The following is a 21,963-nucleotide window of genomic DNA, read 5'->3' on the forward strand; positions in this document are numbered from 1 at the left end:
GCCTTTAATACTTGATTTTGTTCACTTAAGCAAATATTTTCAGGGTTCATTCATTTTGCTTGTGTCAGAACCTTATTTTTTATGGCTAAATAATTTTTCATTGATGTGTCATATTTTATTCATCTATTCATCAGTTGATGAATATTTGAGTTTTCACTTTTTCACTAATGAGAATGATGTTGCTGTGAACATTCATGTATGAGTTTTTGTGTGGATATATGTTTTCAGTTCTGTTAGGTGTATACCTAGTATTAGAATTGCCAGGTCACTGTTACCTTTCCTTTCTTTAATCAAGTGCATACCTCGAATTAATCAACAATGAGAAAATCCTTTTCTTTCCTTCCTGACTTATTTAAAGATTTATTTCCTCTTTATTCTGACAATGACAAAGTAAGGAACATTGGAAAAATGTAGTGTTGTTGAAGACAAGAGAATTTTAGGGTAGTCGTCAGCAATGTCAAATTTTCCAAAGCATATGGAAATAACTAGAATCAACAGTTCAAAAGGATAAACTGTCCTTTGACAAAATGATCTTTCTCTAAGATGGGAGGGATGCTAAAGCTATCTTTTGAGTTGAAAGGAGGCAAAATAAAAGTACTTGTATAAAACTACCTCCATTCATCACCCCACTGGCTTGTTAGGTAGTAGATACAAGGGGTGCAAAGGTAAATATAGAATATGGCTGTTGCAGAGTATTTACCATATTATTACAAATAGGATATGTTGGCCATTTGACTGTAAGTTGAAAGACATAAACACATTGTCTTGACTCATTTTTACAATGTATGTATGCAGATCTAAAACACAGCTTTACAGTAACTTGGGGCTGGCATGTTGCCTTTTGGTAAGTGACATCACATGTAAAAGATTAAAATAAATATTATTTTATGTATTGGATTTAAGATTTTTTAATGATGAGAGAGAAATGTTTCAGTTGCATGATTACAAAAGCCAGTTTGTGGTGGATTGGGAGACCCTATGTGTAAGCACAGAAGTGTTTTTAGAATGAGTATTGAAGAAAGCACCCGTATAACAAAAATTAGAAGTATTACAAGAACTGAGGGGGCAAAAGTAGGAAACTTGGAAAGGCAGCATAAGTAAATTTCATGGAAGAGAGTGATATGTGAGCAAATCTAAAGGTAGGGTTGAATTTACCAAGTAAAATAGAGCAAGGGAGGAGAGGAAAGCTTTCCAGGCAAAGAATAGAATATTCAGTCAAAAAAGAGAGACAAATATGACATTTATGTTTCACAAGTAGCGTAATGTGACTGGAGCATAGGATATCTTAGAGGTGAAGGGAGATGATTCATAAACATGTTGAGAATGGTCTGTTAGGAAGTTAGGTCTTTAGGGCAATGGGAGTTATTGAAAAGCTATATTTTAAATCTGCATTTTAGAAGCCTTATTCATTGCAGGGTGGAATGTAAAATTAAGGATAGATGATAACGTATGTGATGATATCTCTTAGGAGACATAGAAAAATCACCTAGCCTCCTTAACTAAATCAGAGCAAACCATATTTGACAAGAAAAGAGAAGGGGTGGTAGTAATGATTATTGAGGAATCCCTGATAGAGGGTGAATTTTGATCAGTGGAGTCAACTATTTCTACTTCTTTTCATAGTTGATTTTTATTTCCAGTAAAACTGATTTGACTTTTATTAGTGAATCTACTAGACATCCTTGTTAGAGACTGCTGTTATATTACCAATGAGAAAATTTGCAAGCTTTGTCTAAAACAACAAAACTTAGAAAGAAACAACTTTTACATAAAGAAAAAAAGAAATACATGCAAGGTAGAAGCGACACAGTGGGGTTTTAAGGAGGGAGAATATGACGACACCTAAATTTCTGACTGATGACTGGTAGCTATTAAAAAGAAACATATTATTTGGAAGAGCGGGCAGATAATTAGATTAGCTGTAAGCTTGTTGATTTGGAGGTGCCTGTGGTTCATCTGGATAGATATTTTCACTAGACAGTGACAAATATTTGAGAGAGAGAAACCTGGAATACAAATTTGAGTGTTAACAGGAGTTAGGTAAAACTATGACAATTTATGAGATTACCTAGTGAGACTGTGTAGTGGAAGACAGACATTATTACAGGGGGAGGGGGCAGTCAGCAGAAACAATGAGTTGAGGAAAAATTGCAAGTAAGGTTGTGAAAATGACTTATATAGACTTCCATTTCGTCAAGCATTGGTGGAAAGGGAAACAAGCAAGCTGAAAAAGTGAAAGGTTGAAGGAGTCCTTCATTGAGTTCTCAGTGAGCCTAGTGTTCGGAGAATGATAAACCATGCACTGGTGAATATCATAGATTCGTGAATTGGTGATTAATGCTACCTTTCATCAGTTGTGAGGTGCATTTTTTTTTTTTTGCCTTTAACATCTCTGAAATAAGAATGATTTTTCTTATTGATAGTATGGTGTATCATATTTCAATTAATAGTACTTATTTATTTTTTGTGACATAAAGACTCGTGTTCCACATTAAAAAAAAAATCTGCTGAGGGCCTCCCTGGTGGCTCAGCGGTTGAGCGCTGGCTTGCGAAGCTTCCCGCAGCCTCCGCAGTGCCGGTTCGATCCCCAGCCACCAGGTGAGGGTCCCACATGGCGCGACAGACCTCTCCTACCTCGCCCACTGCTCCTCTCAGCAGTGTATTTCGTCAGTCTGTTCTGCTCCCTGCTCTGGCTCTGGTGAATTCTCTCACCGTCCCGTGCTTCTGACTGTACCCAGTGCTTGTATAAATAAATAAATCTTAAAAAAAAAAAAACTGAAAAAAAAAGCGAACAACATAATTAAATGATCCACTGCAAAGAAAATTAGCTCAGTGATCCATTCAACAAGTTATAAAACATCTAGGAGGATGACGATAATAAGAGTGTAAATTAATGATAGATTCAGAAAACCCACAAGGTAGTTCTTTAAAAAGACAAATGAGGTGTGATCTCTCTAGAGTAAGAAAAAAAGCCCAAAAGAAGCTTAAGAATGGGGCCTCCCCTGGTGGCGCAACGGTTGAGTGCTGGGCTGTGAAGCAGCCTGCAGCCTCTGCAGCACCGGTTCTAAACCTGGCCACTGGCGAGGATCCCACATGGTGCGCAGACCTCTCCTGTTGCGCCCATTTGTTACCCTCAGCAGTGTATTTCGTCAGTCTGCCTGTTCTGTTCCCTGCTCTGGCTCTGGTGAGTCCTCTCACCCTCCTGCGCTTCTGACGGTACCCAGTGCTTGTATAAATCAATCAATCAATCAATCAATCTTTAAAAAAAAGCTTAAGAATGGACATAGGTACACTTAAAGATAGAGGTTTTTTGAATCACAATAGTAGACCAACTTCATGCTAATTAATTTGAAAAATAAAAGTATGTTAGTTCTTTAGGAAAGTATAAAATGTAGTTAACACTACATAATCAGTTGTAACTGTAAAATCAGTTAAATGGACATCAAGATATAATTATAAAAACAAACAGTAAGCAAATTATAGCAAACACTGAAGGAATAGATGGTCCCCCATGTTATAAAACAGTTTCAGAAAACAGAAGATGGAAAGATTTCCACGAGCTTTAATTTGATTAGTACCTTTATTTTATGACACTGGTAAACACTGATAATAGAATGGACCAAAAAAGGTATGAGAAAGGCAAAAATAAAAAGCACCATTTCAAATAAACCATTACAAAATGATAATAATAATGGAAATTCAAGGATGGCTTAATACTAGGTTTTAAACAAAAATGCTAAGAGGAATGATTTGCAGTTTTGCCATCATTCACATGTTGAAATGATGTAATAATATACTAAGATCAAAGGAACCTAAATAAAGATGATTCCCTGTTTTCCTAAGGAAAGAATAGGAAAAAACCCAGTTCTTTATCCAATTTGAATATGTAAACTTCAGGGGTATATCTGACAATGTGTGATATATCATATATGTGTTTTTTTATGTTGCTTTATGGTATGTTGTACATTGTATATTGTTTAGTATATATTATAGTATAATATATTGGTATTTCTGTAGTTTAAATACTGTATTATATTTTCAAAGAGCCATTTATATTTCTTTGTCTCTGAATTTTGCCCTTTGACAACTTTTATCTTGGGTCATTGCATTTGATTTACAGAAGCTCTTATTTTAGGAGGAAATTGGCCCTTTGCCCTGAGTTTTTTGCCATGCTCAATTATCTCATCTGTGATTTGTTTACCTATAATAATTTGATGTTTAATTCCTATTTTAAATAGCTTCTAAATTATATTCCTAATTAAGATTTAAGTGAAGTCTAAGTTTCTTGCTACCAAAAAGATGAAAATTTAGGTAAGAGGTAAACTGAAAATAGTACTATGTTAACAGAGTTATGGGAGCTGTGAGTAATGTTTTGAAAATTTGGAAATTTTTATTTAGGTCATGTTGGACATCTAATTTAAAATTTTTAATTTGTGGGCCTCCCTGGTGGCACAAGGGGATAAGTCTCAGACTGTGAAGCTGTCCGCAGCCACTGCAGCATGAGTTTGATCCCGGGCCATGGAGGTGACCCACATGCCACAGCAGACCTCTCCTGCCTTGCTCGCTGCTCCCCTCAGCAGTGTATTTCAGTCAGTCTGCCTGTTCTGCTCCCCACTCTGTCTCTGGCGAGTCCTCTCACCTCTGCACCTCTGCCCTGTACCCTGGTTCTTGTATGCATAAATTAATTAATCTTTAAAAAATAAAAATTTTAATTGGATATAGATATAGTGGTAACGAGATCTGAGTTGGTATTTTCCTTCTTATTCTTTTAAACACAGGGTGAGCATGGACAATCATGTGCCAAAATGCTTGTGAACCGAGCTCTAGGACGTTGGAGGCAGCGCATGCTTCGAGCAGATAATACTAGCGCCATAGTAATCTGCATCTCTCCAGGAGTGGACAGTCAGGGAGATTTTGCCAATGAAGATGAACTCTATCTGAACCTGACTGATAGCCCTTCTTATAACAGTCAAGAAACCTGCGTGATGACGCCTTCTCCATGTTCTACACCACCAATCAAGGTACACAATTATAATATTGAAGTTGTTTTAATAGACAATTTCTTTGCATAGAGCTTCTTGAAAACAATTCTAAGATTCTTTGTATAACAGAATTTTGGATTTAAACTAGGTTTAAGAAAGTGATAGGTCTTTGTCATGTAGCTCATCGTTAATGAGCTAACTTTACAACATCAGTATAGTTCCTACTGAAGAGTGATTGATTAGATGTGATCCCTGAAGCAGTATTAATGCTTGGAACTTACTGATCCTTTTCTAGTACTATGAAGACTCATAAAGGGTTTAAAAGTTTGTAAAATATGTTCTTGTGTGTATTTCATTTGAGCCTCATGGTCCAAAAGGGTGAATAGTGCAGCTATTATTCCATTTTATATATACTACTGAAAGTTTGAACAAGGTCGTGAACCACAGACCAGGATTAAAGCTAGACCTTAGAAGATCAGACCTTAGAACTGGTTGTCTTTTAACATGGATAGGAAATATCATTCCTTATCCATGTTAATATTTAATGAGTTTTAATGAATAAAAACAGACCATAATTCTCTTTATCTCATTTCATACCAATTTTTTCTTCCTAATTAATATTAGGAATATTGATAATTATATATATATATTTTAAGATTTATTTATTTATTCATACAAGCACTGGGTGTAGTCAGAAGCACGGGATGGTGAGAGAATTCACCAGAGCCAGAGCGGGGAGCAGAACAGGCAGACTGACGAAATACACTGCTGAGGGGAGCAGCGGGCATGGTAGGAGAGGTCTGTCGTGCCATGTGGGACCCTCACCCGGTGGCTGGGGATCGAACCAGCGCCGCAGAGGCTGAAGGCAGCTTCACAGCCCAGTGTTCAACCACTGCGCCACCGGGGAGGCCCTTGATAATTATATAATAATATTGATAATTATTTTGATAAATACCTGGGCCTTTGAGAATTTCCTTTTAGAATACTGACCATGAAGATGAAAAATAAAGAGAAAGTCTATGTTATGTATTCAATTTTTGAAGATGTCAAAGTTACACATGAAGAATTTAATTTTGGGTATTGTGACTCTATACTCAGAATATTTACTATTACTGCTTTGCTTTCTATCAGTTCACTTATACATGGGAATTCATTTTTCTTTAGAAACTGATAAATTAATATTTTGTAGATTTTCTTGAAAGGATTTCTTGTCAAATATTTCTTTTCTTTGAATACCCTTGAATAATAGTACAGTTCAAAACTTTTTAAAGTTTCTTCATTCTTTTTTGAAAGTTGTGAAGGCACATATGTTCATTTGCATTATGTCTATTTCTTAGTTTGAATGTATTCCTTACTCTTATGTTTCTTAATGTATTTGTGTTTAAATAACTGCCTGTTAGGCAGAATAGGGAAAGGGGAATCGGGTAGAGGGAACATAGGATGTTGTAATAGGAATAAATTTAATATTGATTTCAAATAATTATTGCAGTCTGCTTATTTGCATTAGTAAAATTGCATAAGTTGTACATAAACTATGTTCTAAATATTATTACTAAAATTCTGAGAAATAATCACCTAATACTACTACTAAAATAAAGATAAGGAGAGATATATAAACAGTAATTTACAAGTTTACAATGATTTTTTGTTAACCACTGGCCCCACCCAAAATGGTAAGGTTATGGAGAAAAAGGAACTCTCCTACACTCTGGTGGGAATGCAAACTGGTCCAGCTGCTATGGAAAGCTGTGCATAGGTTCCTCAAACTGCTAAAAATGGAACGGGAAAATATTTAGAGCCATTCAGAATAATTAGTATTGTTGGCTCTCACCTAAAGAAGGGCAAATTTCTGCCCAACAGATTGTTTCATTTTATTTTAACTGACTTAAAAATGTCTCTGATTTATTTCATTATTGTAATAATTCTGTTTAGTAATATCTAAAGAAATAGACATTTTTGGTTAATTTTTTAAAAAAGATTTATTTATTTATGCATACAAGAACTGGGGTGCAAGCCAGAGGTGTGAGGGGTGAGAGGATTCACCAGAGACCGGAACAGAACAGGCAGATTGACTGAAATACACTGCTGAGGGGAGCAGTGGGTGAGTCAGGAGAGGTCTGCTGCGTCATGTGGGTAGCTCCCTAGCCAGCTGGGGATCAAACTCGGCTGGCAATCAAACTCGTGCTGCGGTGGCTGTGGATAGCTTTATAGGTTGCGTCTTAACCCCTTGTGCCACTAGGGAGGCCCCATTTTGGTTAATTTTGAATGATTTTTAAGACTTACATTTAGAAGGCATTTGAAGCTAGGTTTATATATAACTATCTGTAATCATCTATGTTTATGGTTTTTAGTTTATAACTATGTCACTTTCTGTTTGTAAATCAGTAGTCAGATATTTGTTTTTGGGATGAATATGACGGAAATAGGCTCTGTTCAAGTCTTAGTTTGTGATCATACCCCTTGCTTTTTCCATCCTTTCTTTAGGGAAAAGTTAAATTTAGCTTTTTTTTTTTTTTTTTTTTTTGGCAAGCTGATAACTATAGAAAGGAGGACTGAGAAAGAGAATTCATTCAGAAAATTAAAACAATTTCAGTTGAATTCTAGGTGCAATCTGTAATTGTTTAATGTTGGATTTTAAGATGTAGGGAGTAAGTTGAACTCTGAAGTAGTAAACTTTAAAGTATGTCTTTTTAGGAGGTAATCTCTCAATGTTACAAACATTTTATGAACAGAAGGAAGGCTTAGCAATACAAGTTATTAATCTGGGCTGAGTCTAAGAAGTCCAAGTTGCCTGTGATAACAGATGCAGCATATTCCCTCAAAATGCCAATAAAAAGAGAAGAATTCAAGGAGAAAGTGGGGGAAGAAATAACAGTGCCAGTGCACCTATAGTGTCAGAATAATCTGAATTTAAAAGGACACAGCACAACATAAATGACAATAAATTGTATTAATTCTGAAATTGTCCCTTTGCTTTTCTTTTATAAAGAAATTCCATGCAACAGCCAATCTTGTTATGCATACTAATGCAGTGCGTTCTATTTTTATAAATGATTTAATACCTTTTTCCTTTGCCTAAAGTTAGTGACATGATTTTTTGGTAATGTGAAAATTTTGTCTATAGAATCTAGTCTTGTTACAAATCCATTTTCTGCGTTAAAGGATTAACTCTTGGTTAAAAATTTCTTGTGACTGTGGGCCTCCCCGGTGGCCCAGCAGGTTGAGCACAGCGCTGTGAAGCTGTCCGCAGACTCTGCAGCATGGGTTTGATTCCGGGCCAGCCAGGGAGATACTCACATGGTGCAGCAGACCTCTCCTGTCTCGCCCGCTGCTCCCTTCAGCAGTGTATTTCGGTCCTTCTGCTCCCTGCTCTGTCTCTGGTGAATCCTCTCACCACCCGCACCTCTGGCCTGTACCCCAGCTCTTGTATGCATAAATAAATAAATCTTAAAAAACAAACAAGCAAAAAAAAAAACCAATTACTTGTGACTAGATACAGTTTTCTGTGATCATCCAAAACATGTTTGTGATTAGGTTAGGCTTTGTAATGAACCTAATTCAGAGAGATAAACTCACATACAACTCTTGTTGATGTTATTAAAAGTCATATGTAAATGTTCTAGAGTAGAGACTGTTCTGTTATCCTTATCCTTTCTCAAAACTGGTACTTTGAAATAAGGTTGCTGCCTAACATATAGTCAAGGTAAAACTGATAAGAAGTGGCTTTCTTTCTTTCTTTTGTTTTTTAAAGATTTATTTATTTTATGCATACAAGAACCGGGGTGCAGGCCAGAGGTGCGGGTGTGAGAGGATTCACCAGAGACAGAGGTGGGGAGCACGACAGGGGGATCTACTGAAATACACCGCTGAGGGGAGCAGCGGGCGAGACAGTAGAGGTCTGCTGCGCCATGTGGGTAGCTCCCTAGCCAGGGATCAAACTTGTGCTTCAGTGGCTACCTATATATAGCTTCATAGTGCTGAGACTTGCTTTTCTAAAAAGAGAAAACAGTGTCCAGTCCTTTGGGTATGGGTACAAAGTAACTGAGTTTCAATTATGCCATAGTTGCTTTAATGTTGCATTTCATATTTTTCACACTGCTGAATATTCAGAAATTAGAATTTGTAAAGTAGGAAATAAATTTGTCACTTATCCTAAATAATTAAATTTCATTATTCTAATGAAACCCCAATGATTCAGCTGAATTCTTGGATAAATTATTTCTTATTTGGTTTACCTTTTTTTTTTTTTTTCCAGTCACTGGAGGAGGATCCATGGTCAAGGCTGAACTCTAAAGACCATATACCTGCCCTTGTTCGTAGTAATGCCTTCTCAGAGAATTATTTAGAAATCCCAAGCGAGATAGCTCGAGGAAGTGTCCAGTCTGCAATCATACCTGCAAAAGATCCAGATCCACCTGAAGAAAATTGTACTAAAGCTCTGACTTTAAGGATACATGATTCTTTGAATAACAGCCTATCAGTTGGCCTTGTGCCTACTAATTCAACCAACGCAATTATGGACCAAAAAAATTTAAAGATGTCAACTCCAGGTCAAATGAAAGCCCAAGAAGTTGAAAGAACCCCTCCCGCAAATTTTAAAAGAACATTAGAAGAATCCAACTCTGGCCCTCTTATGAAGAAGCATAGACGAAATGGCTTAAGTCGAAGTAGTGGTACTCAGCCTGCAAGCCTTCCCACAACCTCCCAGCGAAAGAACTCTGTTAAACTTACCATGCGACGCAGACTTAGGGGCCAGAAGAAAATTGGAAATCCTTTACTTCACCAGCACAGAAAAACTGTTTGTGTTTGCTGAAAGGTATCTGGAAAATGTTTTTTTCCAAACTTGGAATGTAAGAGGGCTTTTTAAAGTTGGTGCCGAAGTTGAACTTTTTTTAAGGGGACAAATAAAAATAATATACAGCTTGACTTTTTGGAATTCAACAGTTTTTCTGGCCTTGTACTTGCTTGTATTATAACTGTGAATTTTGTAGATGTTAGGGTATAAGTTGCTGTAAAATGTGTGTAAATTTGTATCCTTCACACGAACTCAGTCTCTTAACTCTGATACACAGTAAATGTAACAATAGGGCTAAATGTTTAAAAAAGAAAAAATCAAAAGAATCTATTAGATTTTAGAAATACATTTAAACTTTTTAAAATGCTTAAGAAATTTGTATAAGTCACTTGTGATGAAAACTATACAACTTTTTAAAGTAAATTATTAAGCAAACTGGAAAAGTGATGTATTTTCATAGTGATCTGTGTTTCACTGAATGTTTCCTAGAGACAACTAGTGTCTTTTAAAAATTATTTTTTATTTCTAATTTCATAATTCAGAACTAAATTTTTCATAGAAGCAAATGTGTTGAACCATGCTGAAGTAGCTGGATATTCGTCTTCTCGTCCTAATTAAAATACTATGCATTATCTCTTAATTCAGTGGCATTTTTATAAAACATTAATCATCAGATATACTCACCACATCTTTGGACTAGCAGGAGGTGTGTTTGCCGAAAAGGATGCTCTTCTCAATCATCCCAGACATTCAGTGGCATTATTAGATCTTAAAATAGTTACCTTCTTGTGAGTGCATAAAATATGTGAAGTTTTTCTTGCTATTCAATAACGGATGGTGCTGCTAATTCCCAACATTTCTTAAATTATTTTATATATCATATAATTTTCATTGATTATATGGATATGTTTGTTCATCTAATAAATCAGTGAACTGTTCCTGATGTTGCTGGATTTTTTGTTGCTTTGTTTTAATGATAAATATTGACTTTCTATTGTGCTGTATCATGCTTTAGAGTAATAACTTAAAATACCTGTAATTTTGCACTCTTTTTAATTTTAATATAGAATACATCAAAACAGACTAAATATCCGGCAATAAAATTATGGTTATGTCAGCTGTGGCTCTTTTTTTAATGAAATATTATATAGCAATGAAAAATAAAAACCCTATCCTGGTAATATAGGAAAAAGCTAAAAAGGTTAATTCCAAAACACTAAAGTATGTCATTTTGGTGTAGTAAATTGTTCTACAATAAGAATTGTAATAATTTTTTAAAAATTTATTAATTTAGAATCAGTTCTCATTGAGAGATTAAAGAAATAATTCATATCTTCAATATTAAAGATTCATATCTTCAACATTATGCCCCTACAATATGCTTTGAACTGTATCATTAGAAGCATACCAGGTTTTCATAAAAGGGTCATTTGAAATCAGGGGTCTGGGAAAAATTATTTGTGACTGGTTTTTAAGGATATCTGGATAATGAAGAGTTTATATTTCAGATCTTTCTGAGATAAGCATAAACAGACCTTTTCCAAATCAACTTACTATGATGAGTTTGTTCATCTCGTAGACCTGTAATACTATCCTAGCTGCACCAAAAATTCAAATCTGAATGTATATTTTCTGTTTTTTTTTCACTTTTTCTGCCAGAGATTATGAAGAAAATAATCCTGTATCTACATGAAATTAAAATTAGAGTAGTGGATTATGATTAGATTAATGGATTAGCATACTTAACATTTCAAATAACTTTTAATGTAAAAATGTCATAGTGTTACAGGGCAGCCCTGATATAAAAGACATTCTTTTTCCCTAACAATAGCATTAATTCTTTCCTAGGTCAGATTATTAGTGGAATAGAGTCTAATACTGGAAAGAATTTTGGTTTCAGACTCTAAGATGAAAATGCTGAATTAACTCTTCTGTATGTGTTCCTAGGGCTGTGTTTAAGCCTTTTTTTTTTTTTCAAAGATGTATTTATTTATACAAGAACCGGTGTGCAGGCCAGATGTGCAGGAGGGTGAGAGGATTCACCAGAGACACAGCAGGGAACAGAACAGGCAGACTAACGAAATACACTGCTGAGGGGAGCAGCAGGTGAGACAGGGTAGGTCTGCCGCACCATGTGGGATTATCGCCCGCCAGCCGGGATCAAACCCACACTGCAGAGGTTGTGGACAGCTTCACAGTGCAGTGCTAAACCACCTGCGCCACCAGGGAGGCCCCTTAAGCCTATTTTTTTTTTTTTTTTTTTTAATAGAGGCATGCTTTATTTATTTGTTTGCTGGTTTGTTTGTTTGTTTTGTTTATACATGCACTGGGTACAGTCAGAAGCGCGGGATGGTGAGAGAATTCACCAGAGCCAGAGCGGGGAGCAGAGCAGGCAGAAGGACCGAAGTACACTGCTGAGGGGAGCAGCCGGCGGCAGGAGGGGTCTGCGCGCCATGTGGGACCCTCCTCCGGTGGCCGGGGAGCAGCCGGGGATCGAACCGGCGCCGCAGAGGCCGCGCGCAGCCTCGCAACCCAGCGCTCAACCGCTGCGCCAACGGGGAGGCCCCCCTTAAGCCTATTTTTTAAGGAGTTGAAAATGTTATGCAATCACAAAAAAATATTTTATTTTTATTTAAATTTATTTGCCTTTGTAACACATAGCTCTAGTATGATGCATGATGGGGAATTAATGATGTCTAAAATGGTACATAGGCAAAAAACCCACCTTAACACCTAAGGCAGCCGACATTCCACTTTCCCCATTTCTTTTGTGTATTCTTTTAGTGATAATCTAGGCAAAATGACTATACTTATGCTTGTCTCAACCATAAAGATTTTTCCACATCAGGATATCAGAGCCTCCTTATTCTAGTCTGTGGATATGTTATTTATGCCATTTTTAACCATGTCCAATGAAAGGAAGATACATCTCGTCCTTTTTTCATATTCACAGATTCACAGTGCTTCTGACCCCAGGTGTGTGGGTTTTCCTACACCAAGCAATTCTCCAGTTTCCACAGACACCAATTTCATGTCTCATAATTCTATTCAGTTTTGACAACTCTACCTCAAGTTAAAGACTCATTCTCACAAGACTGCTTCCACTCCAGACATCAATCTCAAATCCCAAGTTGTCACATATATTTATGGCTGACTGGCTACAAATTAGGGTTCCCACAATCTCCCCCTCAGGTTTGATAATTTACCAGAGCAGCTTACAAAACTCAGGGAAAGGGCCTCCCTGGTGGCACAAGGGGTTAAGTCTCAGCACTATCAAGCTATTGCCAGCCACTGCAGCCTGAGTTCAATCCCGGGCCAGGGAGGTACCCACATGGCACAGCAGACCTCGCCTGTCTTGCCCGCTGCTCCCCTCAGCAGTGTACTTCAGTACCTCCACCTGTTCTGCTCCCCACTCTGTCGCTGGTGAATCCTCTCATACACAGCCCCCACCTCTGGCCTACACCCCAACTCTTGTATTCATTAAATAAAAATTAATCTTTAAAAAAGAAGTTACAAGCTTCTGATATTGTTACCTTCTACAACAGTACAATCATGTGCCAAGTAATGACACCAGTCAATTAACAAGTCATACATACTGTGATGGCACCTACTTGTAGTCTCAGTATATAATGGACTATACCATCTAAGTTTGGGTAAGTGTACTCCATGACCTTTCCAAAATCACCTAACACACTTCTCGGAATGTATCCCTGTCATTAAGCAAGGCATGATACATCAATTATTTTAATGCTTTAAGAAATATGCCACTTCCTCTGGCCACCATGGTTTTTTTTTGTTTTGTTTTGTTTTTGTTTTTTATAGAGGCATGTTTTATTTATTTATTTATTTGTTTTGTTTATACCTGCACTGGGTACAGTCAGAAGCACGGGAGGGTGAGAGAATTCACCAGAGCCAGAGAGGGGAGCAGAGCAGGCAGAAGGACCGAAGTACACTGCTGAGGGGAGCAGCGGGCGGCAGGAGAGGTCTGCGCGCCATGTGGGACCCTCCTCCGGTGGCCGGGGAGCAGCCGGGGATGGGGAGCAGCCGGGGATCGAACCGGCGCCGCAGAGGCCGCGGGCAGCTTCGCAACCCAGCGCTCAACCGCTGCGCCACCGGGGAGGCCCTGGCCACCATGGTTTTGATGAAGAAACTGTTGTTACTCAAATTGTTCCTTGTTGGGCCTCCCTAGTGGCAAAAGGGGTTAAGTTTCAGCACTATGAAGCTGCTAGCAGCCACTGCAGCATGAGTTCAATCCCAGGCCAGGAAGCTAACCCACGTGGCGCAGCAGACCTCTTCTGTCTCTCCTGCTGTTCCCTTCAGCAGTGGAACAGTGGATCCACCTGTTCTGCTCCCCACTCTGTCTCTGGTGAATCTTGTCACCCTCCCGCACTTATGGCCTACACCCCAGCTCTTGTATACATAAATAAATAAATATTTAAAAACAACAACAACAAATTGATCCTTGTAAATATTGCATTTTTCTTCTCTAGCTGTTTTCAGAAATTTTTCTTTGATTTTTAATTTTTAGCAGTATGGCTGATGTGTGTTCATATATGAATTTCTTTGGACTTTTCTTGGAGTTTGCTGAGCATTGTGAATCTGTAGGTTTATGTCAAACCAACTTTAGGAGATTTTCAGCTCTTTCCTAAATTGTTTTTAAGAACCTCAATTTTTAAAAACTCTTTGTTAGAGATTTTGTTATATTTTTCATCATGGGTGCAGGGGGTGAAAATTTATTGGAGATCAAGTGGTGAATAGAACAGGCAGATTTATTGAAACACACTGCTAAGAGTAGCAATAGGCAAGAGAGGAGAGGTTGGTTGCACAGAGAATGAAGGTCCTGAGGCTCTATTTATACTCCAAGCATCATTGACTGGCTAGGCTGACTAGTCTTGGGTGTGTCCTGACTGATGATCTGAATTATCGTAGGGGATCATCAGCTTTTCAAATCACCAGCTTAATGTCCAGGTTCCCATGGCAGTTCCATCTACTCCCTAGATCCCAAACTTGCCTGCTAGGCAAGGAATAGGGCTTGGGTTTTTAAATTCAGCAAGAATATCAGGACATTTTTGAGTTCTGAAATTTCCATTTGTTTCTTTATAAGCTGTTCTTTTTGACCTCCATTCTTTTCCCCAATCAATTCCAATTAAGTATTATTTTTCATTATAGCAGTTCTTAATGAAAATTATATGTACGACTACTTTATTCCTGCATCTTCTCAGTTGTTTCTTCCTTGTATTTTCCCTTTTCCTTTACTACTTGGTGAGATTTGACCTTGTCCTCTAGCACTTTATTTCAGTCTTTGTCCAGTTCTAGCTAAGTGATAACCATCTTGCTGGGATGAATGCCCACATGAAAGGCTGTGCCAGGGCCTCCCTGGGGGAGGTTAAGACACAACCTGTGAAGGGGTTAAGACACAAGGGGTTAAGACGCAACCTGTGAAGCTTTCTGCAGCCACTGCAGCACGAGTTAGATCCCTGGCCAGGGAGCTACCCACATGGCGCAGCAGACCTCTCCTGACTCACCTGCTGCTTCCCTCAGCAGTGTGTTTCAGTGAATCTGCCTGTTCTGTTCCCTACTCTGTCTTTGTGAATCCTCTCACCCCTCCCCAACACCTCTGGCCTGTACTCTAGTTCTTGTATGCATGGATAAATAAATTCTTTTTTTAAAAAAAAAGAAAATGAAAAATTATCATGTCTTCAGAATTTTTGCTTGAGGGACCTCCCCGGTAGCACAGTGGGTTGAGCACAGCGCTGTGAAACTGTCCACAGCCTCTGCAGCGTGGGTTTGATTCCAGGCCGGCAAGGGAGATACCCACATTGTGTGGCAGACCTCTCCTGTCTCACCCGCTGCTCCCTTCAGCAGTGTATTTCAGTCCGTCTACCTGCTCTGCTTTCTGCTCTGTCTCTGGTGAATTCTCTCACCACCCCATACCTCTGGCCTGTACTCCAGTTCTTGTATAAATAAATGTTTAAAAAAAAAAAAAAGAATGTTTGCTGGACCCTAGAGTGAGCAGAATGGACTACAGAGAGCTCTGGGGTAGAGTGAAAGGACCCAACATAAACAAATACAACTTTATAGACTTAGAATTTTGAATAGAATATGGGAAAATGATGTTTTAGGAGCCACAGTTATCTAGTAATATGCAAGACAGAAAACTGGTAGGTACTTTTCAGTTAAATACAAGTGAGGTGGTATGACCTTGGGTTATGTTGATTTTGTTATTACAAAATTTGGAATTCTCTAAAAAGTAGTTTTCAAAAATTTCATCTTAATGACTGCACCAATGTGAGTTTATATAGTGATTATTAATGTATTTTTACCTCACAATTGAAGAACTTTAAAGAAACATGATTTTTGAAGATTATTTGCATCTGTTTTTTCTTTTGCTTGATTGAAAATTAAAATATTAATGTTCATCATAGTTCTCTGTAAAAGCAGATGATTTCATAACTGCTTAAATCATGTGATAATCTTCAAGTGTTTTTGGTACTAGGGTGAGGCAATGATGTTCTGGAGGCTAAAAAAAGAATCCTAACCCTACCAAAACAAAAACATACAATAAAGTACAAACTGACCTAGAAATTTGGTTTGCATATGGATAATTCTCTGGCATTTCTCTGGGGACTTTTGTTTTTGACTGCAGGGTCATAGGAGAGGCAAGTTTAGTCATCAGTGATAGATTATAATGGAAGTATTGTAGCAACTGGAAGAACAAAGAACTCTGGCTTGAAGTCACTCTTTTATTTTTTTATTTTTTTTATTTTTTTATTTTTTTTTTTATAGAGGCATGCTTTATTTATTTGTTTGCTGGTTTGTTTGTTTGTTTTGTTTATACATGCACTGGGTACAGTCAGAAGCGCGGGAGGGCGAGAGAATTCACCAGAGCCAGAGCGGGGAGCAGAGCAGGCAGAAGGACCGAAGCACACTGCTGAGGGGAGCAGCGGGCGGCAGGAGAGGTCTGCACGCCATGTGGGACCCTCCTCCGGTGGCCGGGGAGCAGCCGGGGATCGAACCGGCGCCGCAGAGGCCGCGCGCAGCCTCGCAACCCAGCGCTCAACCGCTGCGCCACCGGGGAGGCCCCTGAAGTCACTCTTTTACACTGAAAATGAGTTTCCTAGCTGAGATTGCTCAGTCACAAGCAGATTGTTGAAAAGTTTCTCCAAGTTCCAATATTTTGAAATGGCTCATGAGCACCCACAAGTTACTTCTACCAAAAAAAAAAAAAAATCATCCCCTAAGTGTTATATCTATATGAAGGCTCATGAGAGGATCTCACATCATCTTTGAGGCAATGAAAATAGAGTAATTAGAATTAGGTGGTTTGTAATTAGTAGTAGTTAATTTGGATACATTTCTAACTTATTCTAAGAACTTTACATTTATTCACTCTGTGTAAAAATCTCATGAACATCATAATATTCTTTCCACTATTTATGAAGTATGCAACCACAAAACAGGAATTCACCTGTTTATGTATAATTCTATACATAAAAAATGTACAATGTCTATAAATGTCATCACCCGGCTGCTCAAGCCCCTAACATAGGTATCATGTTTGATTATTTTTTTCCTTCTATTCCACACCTAACACATTATCAAATTCTCTTAAGTCTCTTTTCCAAAATCTTCTGAAATCACTACTTTTCACCTATACTGCTTCCAGGTCAGTTTTCAACTTCATGTGCCACCTCATCTACTAAAATAGCCTTCCAACTTGCTCACTGCTTCTCCTATTTCCCCCTTCTGACAACACTTTATTTATTATATAGTAGATAGGAAGTTGCTTTAAAAATGTAAATATAATTTGATACGTCTTAGCTGAATGTCCACCAATACATTTCCACCCCAGAATAAAATGGAAACTCTCTTTATAGCCCTATATAGGACTATACTCCCCATCTGACCTACTTCTCATAACTAGTTTACTTAGTTCACTTCACTTAAAACATACTGGTTTTCTCATACTTCCTCAGATTTAGTTTTATTCTTATGGTCTTTTTACCTGTGTTACTTTTGTGCAGATTGCTCAAAGTAGCTTTCTCATGCATGTCACTGAGACCTTCAAATGCCATCTCCTGAGGGTTCTCCCTAGACTACACCACTGAAAATAAACCATCTCCCACCTCTATTTATTTCATTTTTTAAATAGCATTTCACACTACTCTTGTTACAGGACAGGGAGAGGGACACCCCAGACTCGCAAACCTGCCTGCTCTAAATAGGTTCAGCCATCCACCACAACAACACAAAACACATGAGACTTTAATGAAAAGGAACTTTAATACAATTAGTAAACAATACAGGAAAGGCAAAGAATATAGTTTTTAAATCAAGCATCCAAAGTTACCCGTCCCCTCGTGGGTAAAACTTCATTCAAATGGGATTGGCCCAGAGCAAGGCCCCAAAGCCTGCCACAAGTCCAAAGCACCTTCCAGTGTGGACCCACAGAAAAGGATCAGAACAACCAGACAAGTCTGGGAGGAAAAAAGCAAAGTCAAAATCAAGACAAAACCCACCATTGTCACCTCCCCACGAGTCTCACCCATATCTGTTTCAACCAGTCCAAGACCAAAAGACAGCGCATTTTCTTCCCGCGTCTCTCCTCTTCATGTGCCTCCTCCAGGTCTCCTTCTGGCTCTCCATCCTGCTTCCTTCCTTCCTCAGTCTCCTCTCCAGCTTCTCTCCCTGCTCAGCTCCACCCTCCTTTCTGGTGGGGCAGAAAACCTGGAACCTCCCCCCTTCCTGGGGACCACCCTTGTTACACTCTCTTTTCTGTTTGTGTGTTTACTTCTGTTTTTCCACTGGAATGTAAATTATGTGGTTGAGGACAAGCACTTGGGTTGGTTTGTTTATTATTGTATCCCCAAATGTAGAATATGCATGACTCTTAATAGGTACTCAAATATTTGTTGAATGAGTGACTTGTGAAAAAGGGTCTTTAATTTTTTTATTTTCTTGTCTTTTCCATAACTTTGTAGAGGGATAGTCAAAGAGTTGTGGAGTTTATCAATGCCTATCAAACAGCTACTTAAACTGAAAAAACTCACACAAAGTCAGGTTGCTCCATTTGTTATAGGACAGGGAGAGGGGCAGCCCAAACCCCGCAAACCTGCCTATTCTAAATGGGTTCTGCCATCCGCCGCATCAACACAAAACATATGACACTTTAATGGGAAGGGACTTTAATAAAAACTAGGAAACAATACAGGTGAGGCAAAGAGTCTAGTTTCTAAATGAAGCACCCACAGTTACCCATCCCCTCGTGGGTAAAACTCCATCCATATGGGGTCGGCCCAGAGCAAGGCCCCAAAGCCTGCCACAAGTCTAAAGCATCTTCCAGTGGGGACCCACAGCAAAGGGTCACAAACAACCGGACAAGCCCGGAAGGAAAAGAGCAAAATCAACATCCAGATAAAAGCTGCCATTGTCACCTCCCCACGGGTCTCACCCACATCTGTGTCACCCAGTCCACGACCAAAAGACAAGCGCAGTTTCTTCACATGTCTCTAGGCTCCATGCGCCTCCTCCAGGTCTCCTGGCTCCATCTTGCTTCCTTCCTTCCTCAGTCTCTTCTTCAGCTTCTCCCCTTCCTGCTCAGCTCCACCCTCCCTTGGGTGGGCAGGGAACCTCCCCCTTTCCTGGGGACCACCCTGTTGCAATCCCCCCTTTTAATTTTTATTCCACCATATCTATGGTGGCACAAATGTTAGGGTGTAGTCTTAGGAGACAGTCTTTTTTTAGGGTTACAATGTGTGTAAGAGAAGCAACAATTAGTCAGCAGCTTTGTCCATGAATGTCCAGTATGACAGTTTTTCATTACTTGAAAATAGTCCATTATCCAAGCCAAAAGAAAAAAAATTGGAGCGTTAGCTAAAACAAGACAGCAAATATGTAAAAATCACAGGAAAAAAAAATCTTAAAATGGTTCAACTGATGTAAAACACAAATTTTCTCAACCTTGATCCCAAACTTTTAACAGCATAGCAAAAGTTTGCAAACTAAATTTACTTTTAAACCATTTTTCCTATTTTTGCATAAAATCACAGGGTAGAAATAACTAACAGCAATTTTTAGCTGGCTTTGTTGAAATACTCCATATAGGATTCAGAGCGAACTGTTGACATCCGGTCCGTGTAGGCTTCTGGAAGAAGTTGGTCTCATCAGACTCCACCTGGGCTTTCCTCTTCTCGAGGTACCAGGGACTTTCGTTGGCCGGGTTGTCCAGTCCTGCCAATGGAGGCAAGCTTCCTCACCTTCTTTGGAGGTCTCTGGAACCCTACAAACAAGGCAAACAGGTTCTCCTCTTCTTGGTTCAGCTCTGTTTCAACTTTCTGGAAGAGCTCCACACACAAAGCCACACAATGAAACTTATGTCCAATTTTTTTCAGTTTAAACAAAATCCCTATGGAAGTTATGCAAAAACAGACTCTGAGATAAGTAGTAAAAGATTACTACCACTATTTTTATGCCGTGTTGGTATCAAGGGGAGAGAAAATGCAAACACAAGTTAGCTTTGTTGGAAAAAAATTACAACCTTGCTGCAGATCCTGGTCACCAAAACAAGAAAACTTTGTGGATTTAGAGCAAAATGCAAAAAAATCATCAGTATTATTATGTCAAGGAAAACTTAGTAAATATGAGGTGTATTTCCAAGTCTATTCAGTCCTTAGTAGAAAAGTTTTACTCTCAACAGTTCCATCAATAGGAATCTGTTGAGACCTTTTCTCCCTATATTTCAGAAACAATTTCTGTAGATGTGAAACAATTGAATTATAATATTATAAGGTGACAATCACCATTGACAATTTACATACATACCAGATACTACTGTTAACATTTTGTACATACCAAAGTTTTACCATTTTCCCAAGTGACAATGCTTCCCTTCCAGTTTTACTTCATTATGTAAAATCCAAATAGAACAAATTCATCTAATGCCTTTCCCAGGAGGAAAAGGAGAAACTTCGTGGAGTGTCTCAGGAGCTCTATTGAGGTTCCACAAAATTTCCTTGCATCAGTCAAATGACAGGCCACCAAATTTGTACTTGAATTTAGATTTCTGGGAAGCTTTGCCATAAATATCAGAAAATTAACAGAAACAACAATATTCAATCTCTATGAAGGCACCGGCTTAGTTCAGTAGCACAATGTTGACAATCAAACCATAACTTTTTGTTTTTCTCATAACCGGAGACTCTTTTTTTTTTTTTTCAACGTCTATGGGCACCATGTATACCAATCTGTCAATCACTGGAGGTCAAGACAGACAGAAGGACATACAGACATACAACATATAGACAAAGACAGTTTTTTTTTTAGTTATGCCACGTAGAATATGTTATGTAACTGCAGTTTTACTCCATAGGCTCAGAAAAAAAATGTCAAAGTCCAAAAAAAAAATGTGGAGTGTTGCTGGCAGAAAAATTTGCGGTTGTCATCCTACAAACCTAAGACTTTGGAAATAGGAAGGAAAAGTTTTATTAATCACAAGAGTTACACGACCTTGTTTATCACATTAGGGTTTTCAGTGTTGAAGACTTTTTGTTAGAAGTCAATCCTGGGTATTCTGTACAGCAACTGAAAGAATAAAAATAACAGTTAACTTTTAAGCAAAAGGAGTCATCTCTTGTTAGCCACCAAGCAGGCACTCCTTGGGTTTCCTGGAATAGAACCTGAAAAAGCAAAATCAAATTATCAGTAATTAACTTTCAATTAAAAGGAGTCATCTCCTTACTTCTGTTAGCCACTCTGGGACAGAAGCTGAAAGAGCAGATTAAACATCTAAGCACATTCAATCCTCCAGAACCATGATTAAAAAAAAAAAAAAAAAAAAAAAAAAATAAACATCTAAGCACAGATTACCCCTCCCCCACACTAGGGAGGGGCAACAACAACACAGGTATGAAAACCTGGTACAGTTACATGATGCACCCTAAAGAGTGCTTTCCACAACAGACCTTCCTCAGTAGGAAGCAGAAACTTAGAATCTTGTCTTACACCAGCAATTGAACAAATTCAGGATTCAAAATGGCAAACATGCCCAAAACAAATTGTGTAGACAAAATTCACAGCAGCAAATCCTTTCAGACTCAGACAAAATCTTGTTAATTTTTCTGATCCAGACTTTGCAAAAATTCAAGTTATCTCCAAGAATCCATCAAGGATACCAGCGATTACCAGTTA

General features: G+C 38.3%; 1 protein-coding gene across 1 annotated transcript in view; it reads left to right on the top strand.

Annotated features, from left to right (window-relative positions):
• PPM1D (protein phosphatase, Mg2+/Mn2+ dependent 1D) overlaps positions 1 to 10,728 on the top strand; it is a 36,170-nt gene extending 25,442 nt beyond the window's left edge. Inside the window, exons 5-6 of the mRNA XM_037492597.1 lie at positions 4,779 to 5,021; positions 9,238 to 10,728. Of these exons, the coding sequence (XP_037348494.1) occupies positions 4,779 to 5,021; positions 9,238 to 9,795 (801 nt within the window). The 3' untranslated portion in view covers positions 9,796 to 10,728. The remainder of the gene's footprint in view (positions 1 to 4,778; positions 5,022 to 9,237) is intronic.
• The last annotated feature ends 11,235 nt before the right edge of the window (positions 10,729 to 21,963 follow it).

This window comes from Talpa occidentalis, unplaced genomic scaffold (assembly GCF_014898055.3).
Source record: "Talpa occidentalis isolate TD23 unplaced genomic scaffold, MPIMG_talOcc4v2.1 talOcc4.7, whole genome shotgun sequence".
NCBI classification, from domain to species: domain Eukaryota; kingdom Metazoa; phylum Chordata; class Mammalia; order Eulipotyphla; family Talpidae; genus Talpa; species Talpa occidentalis.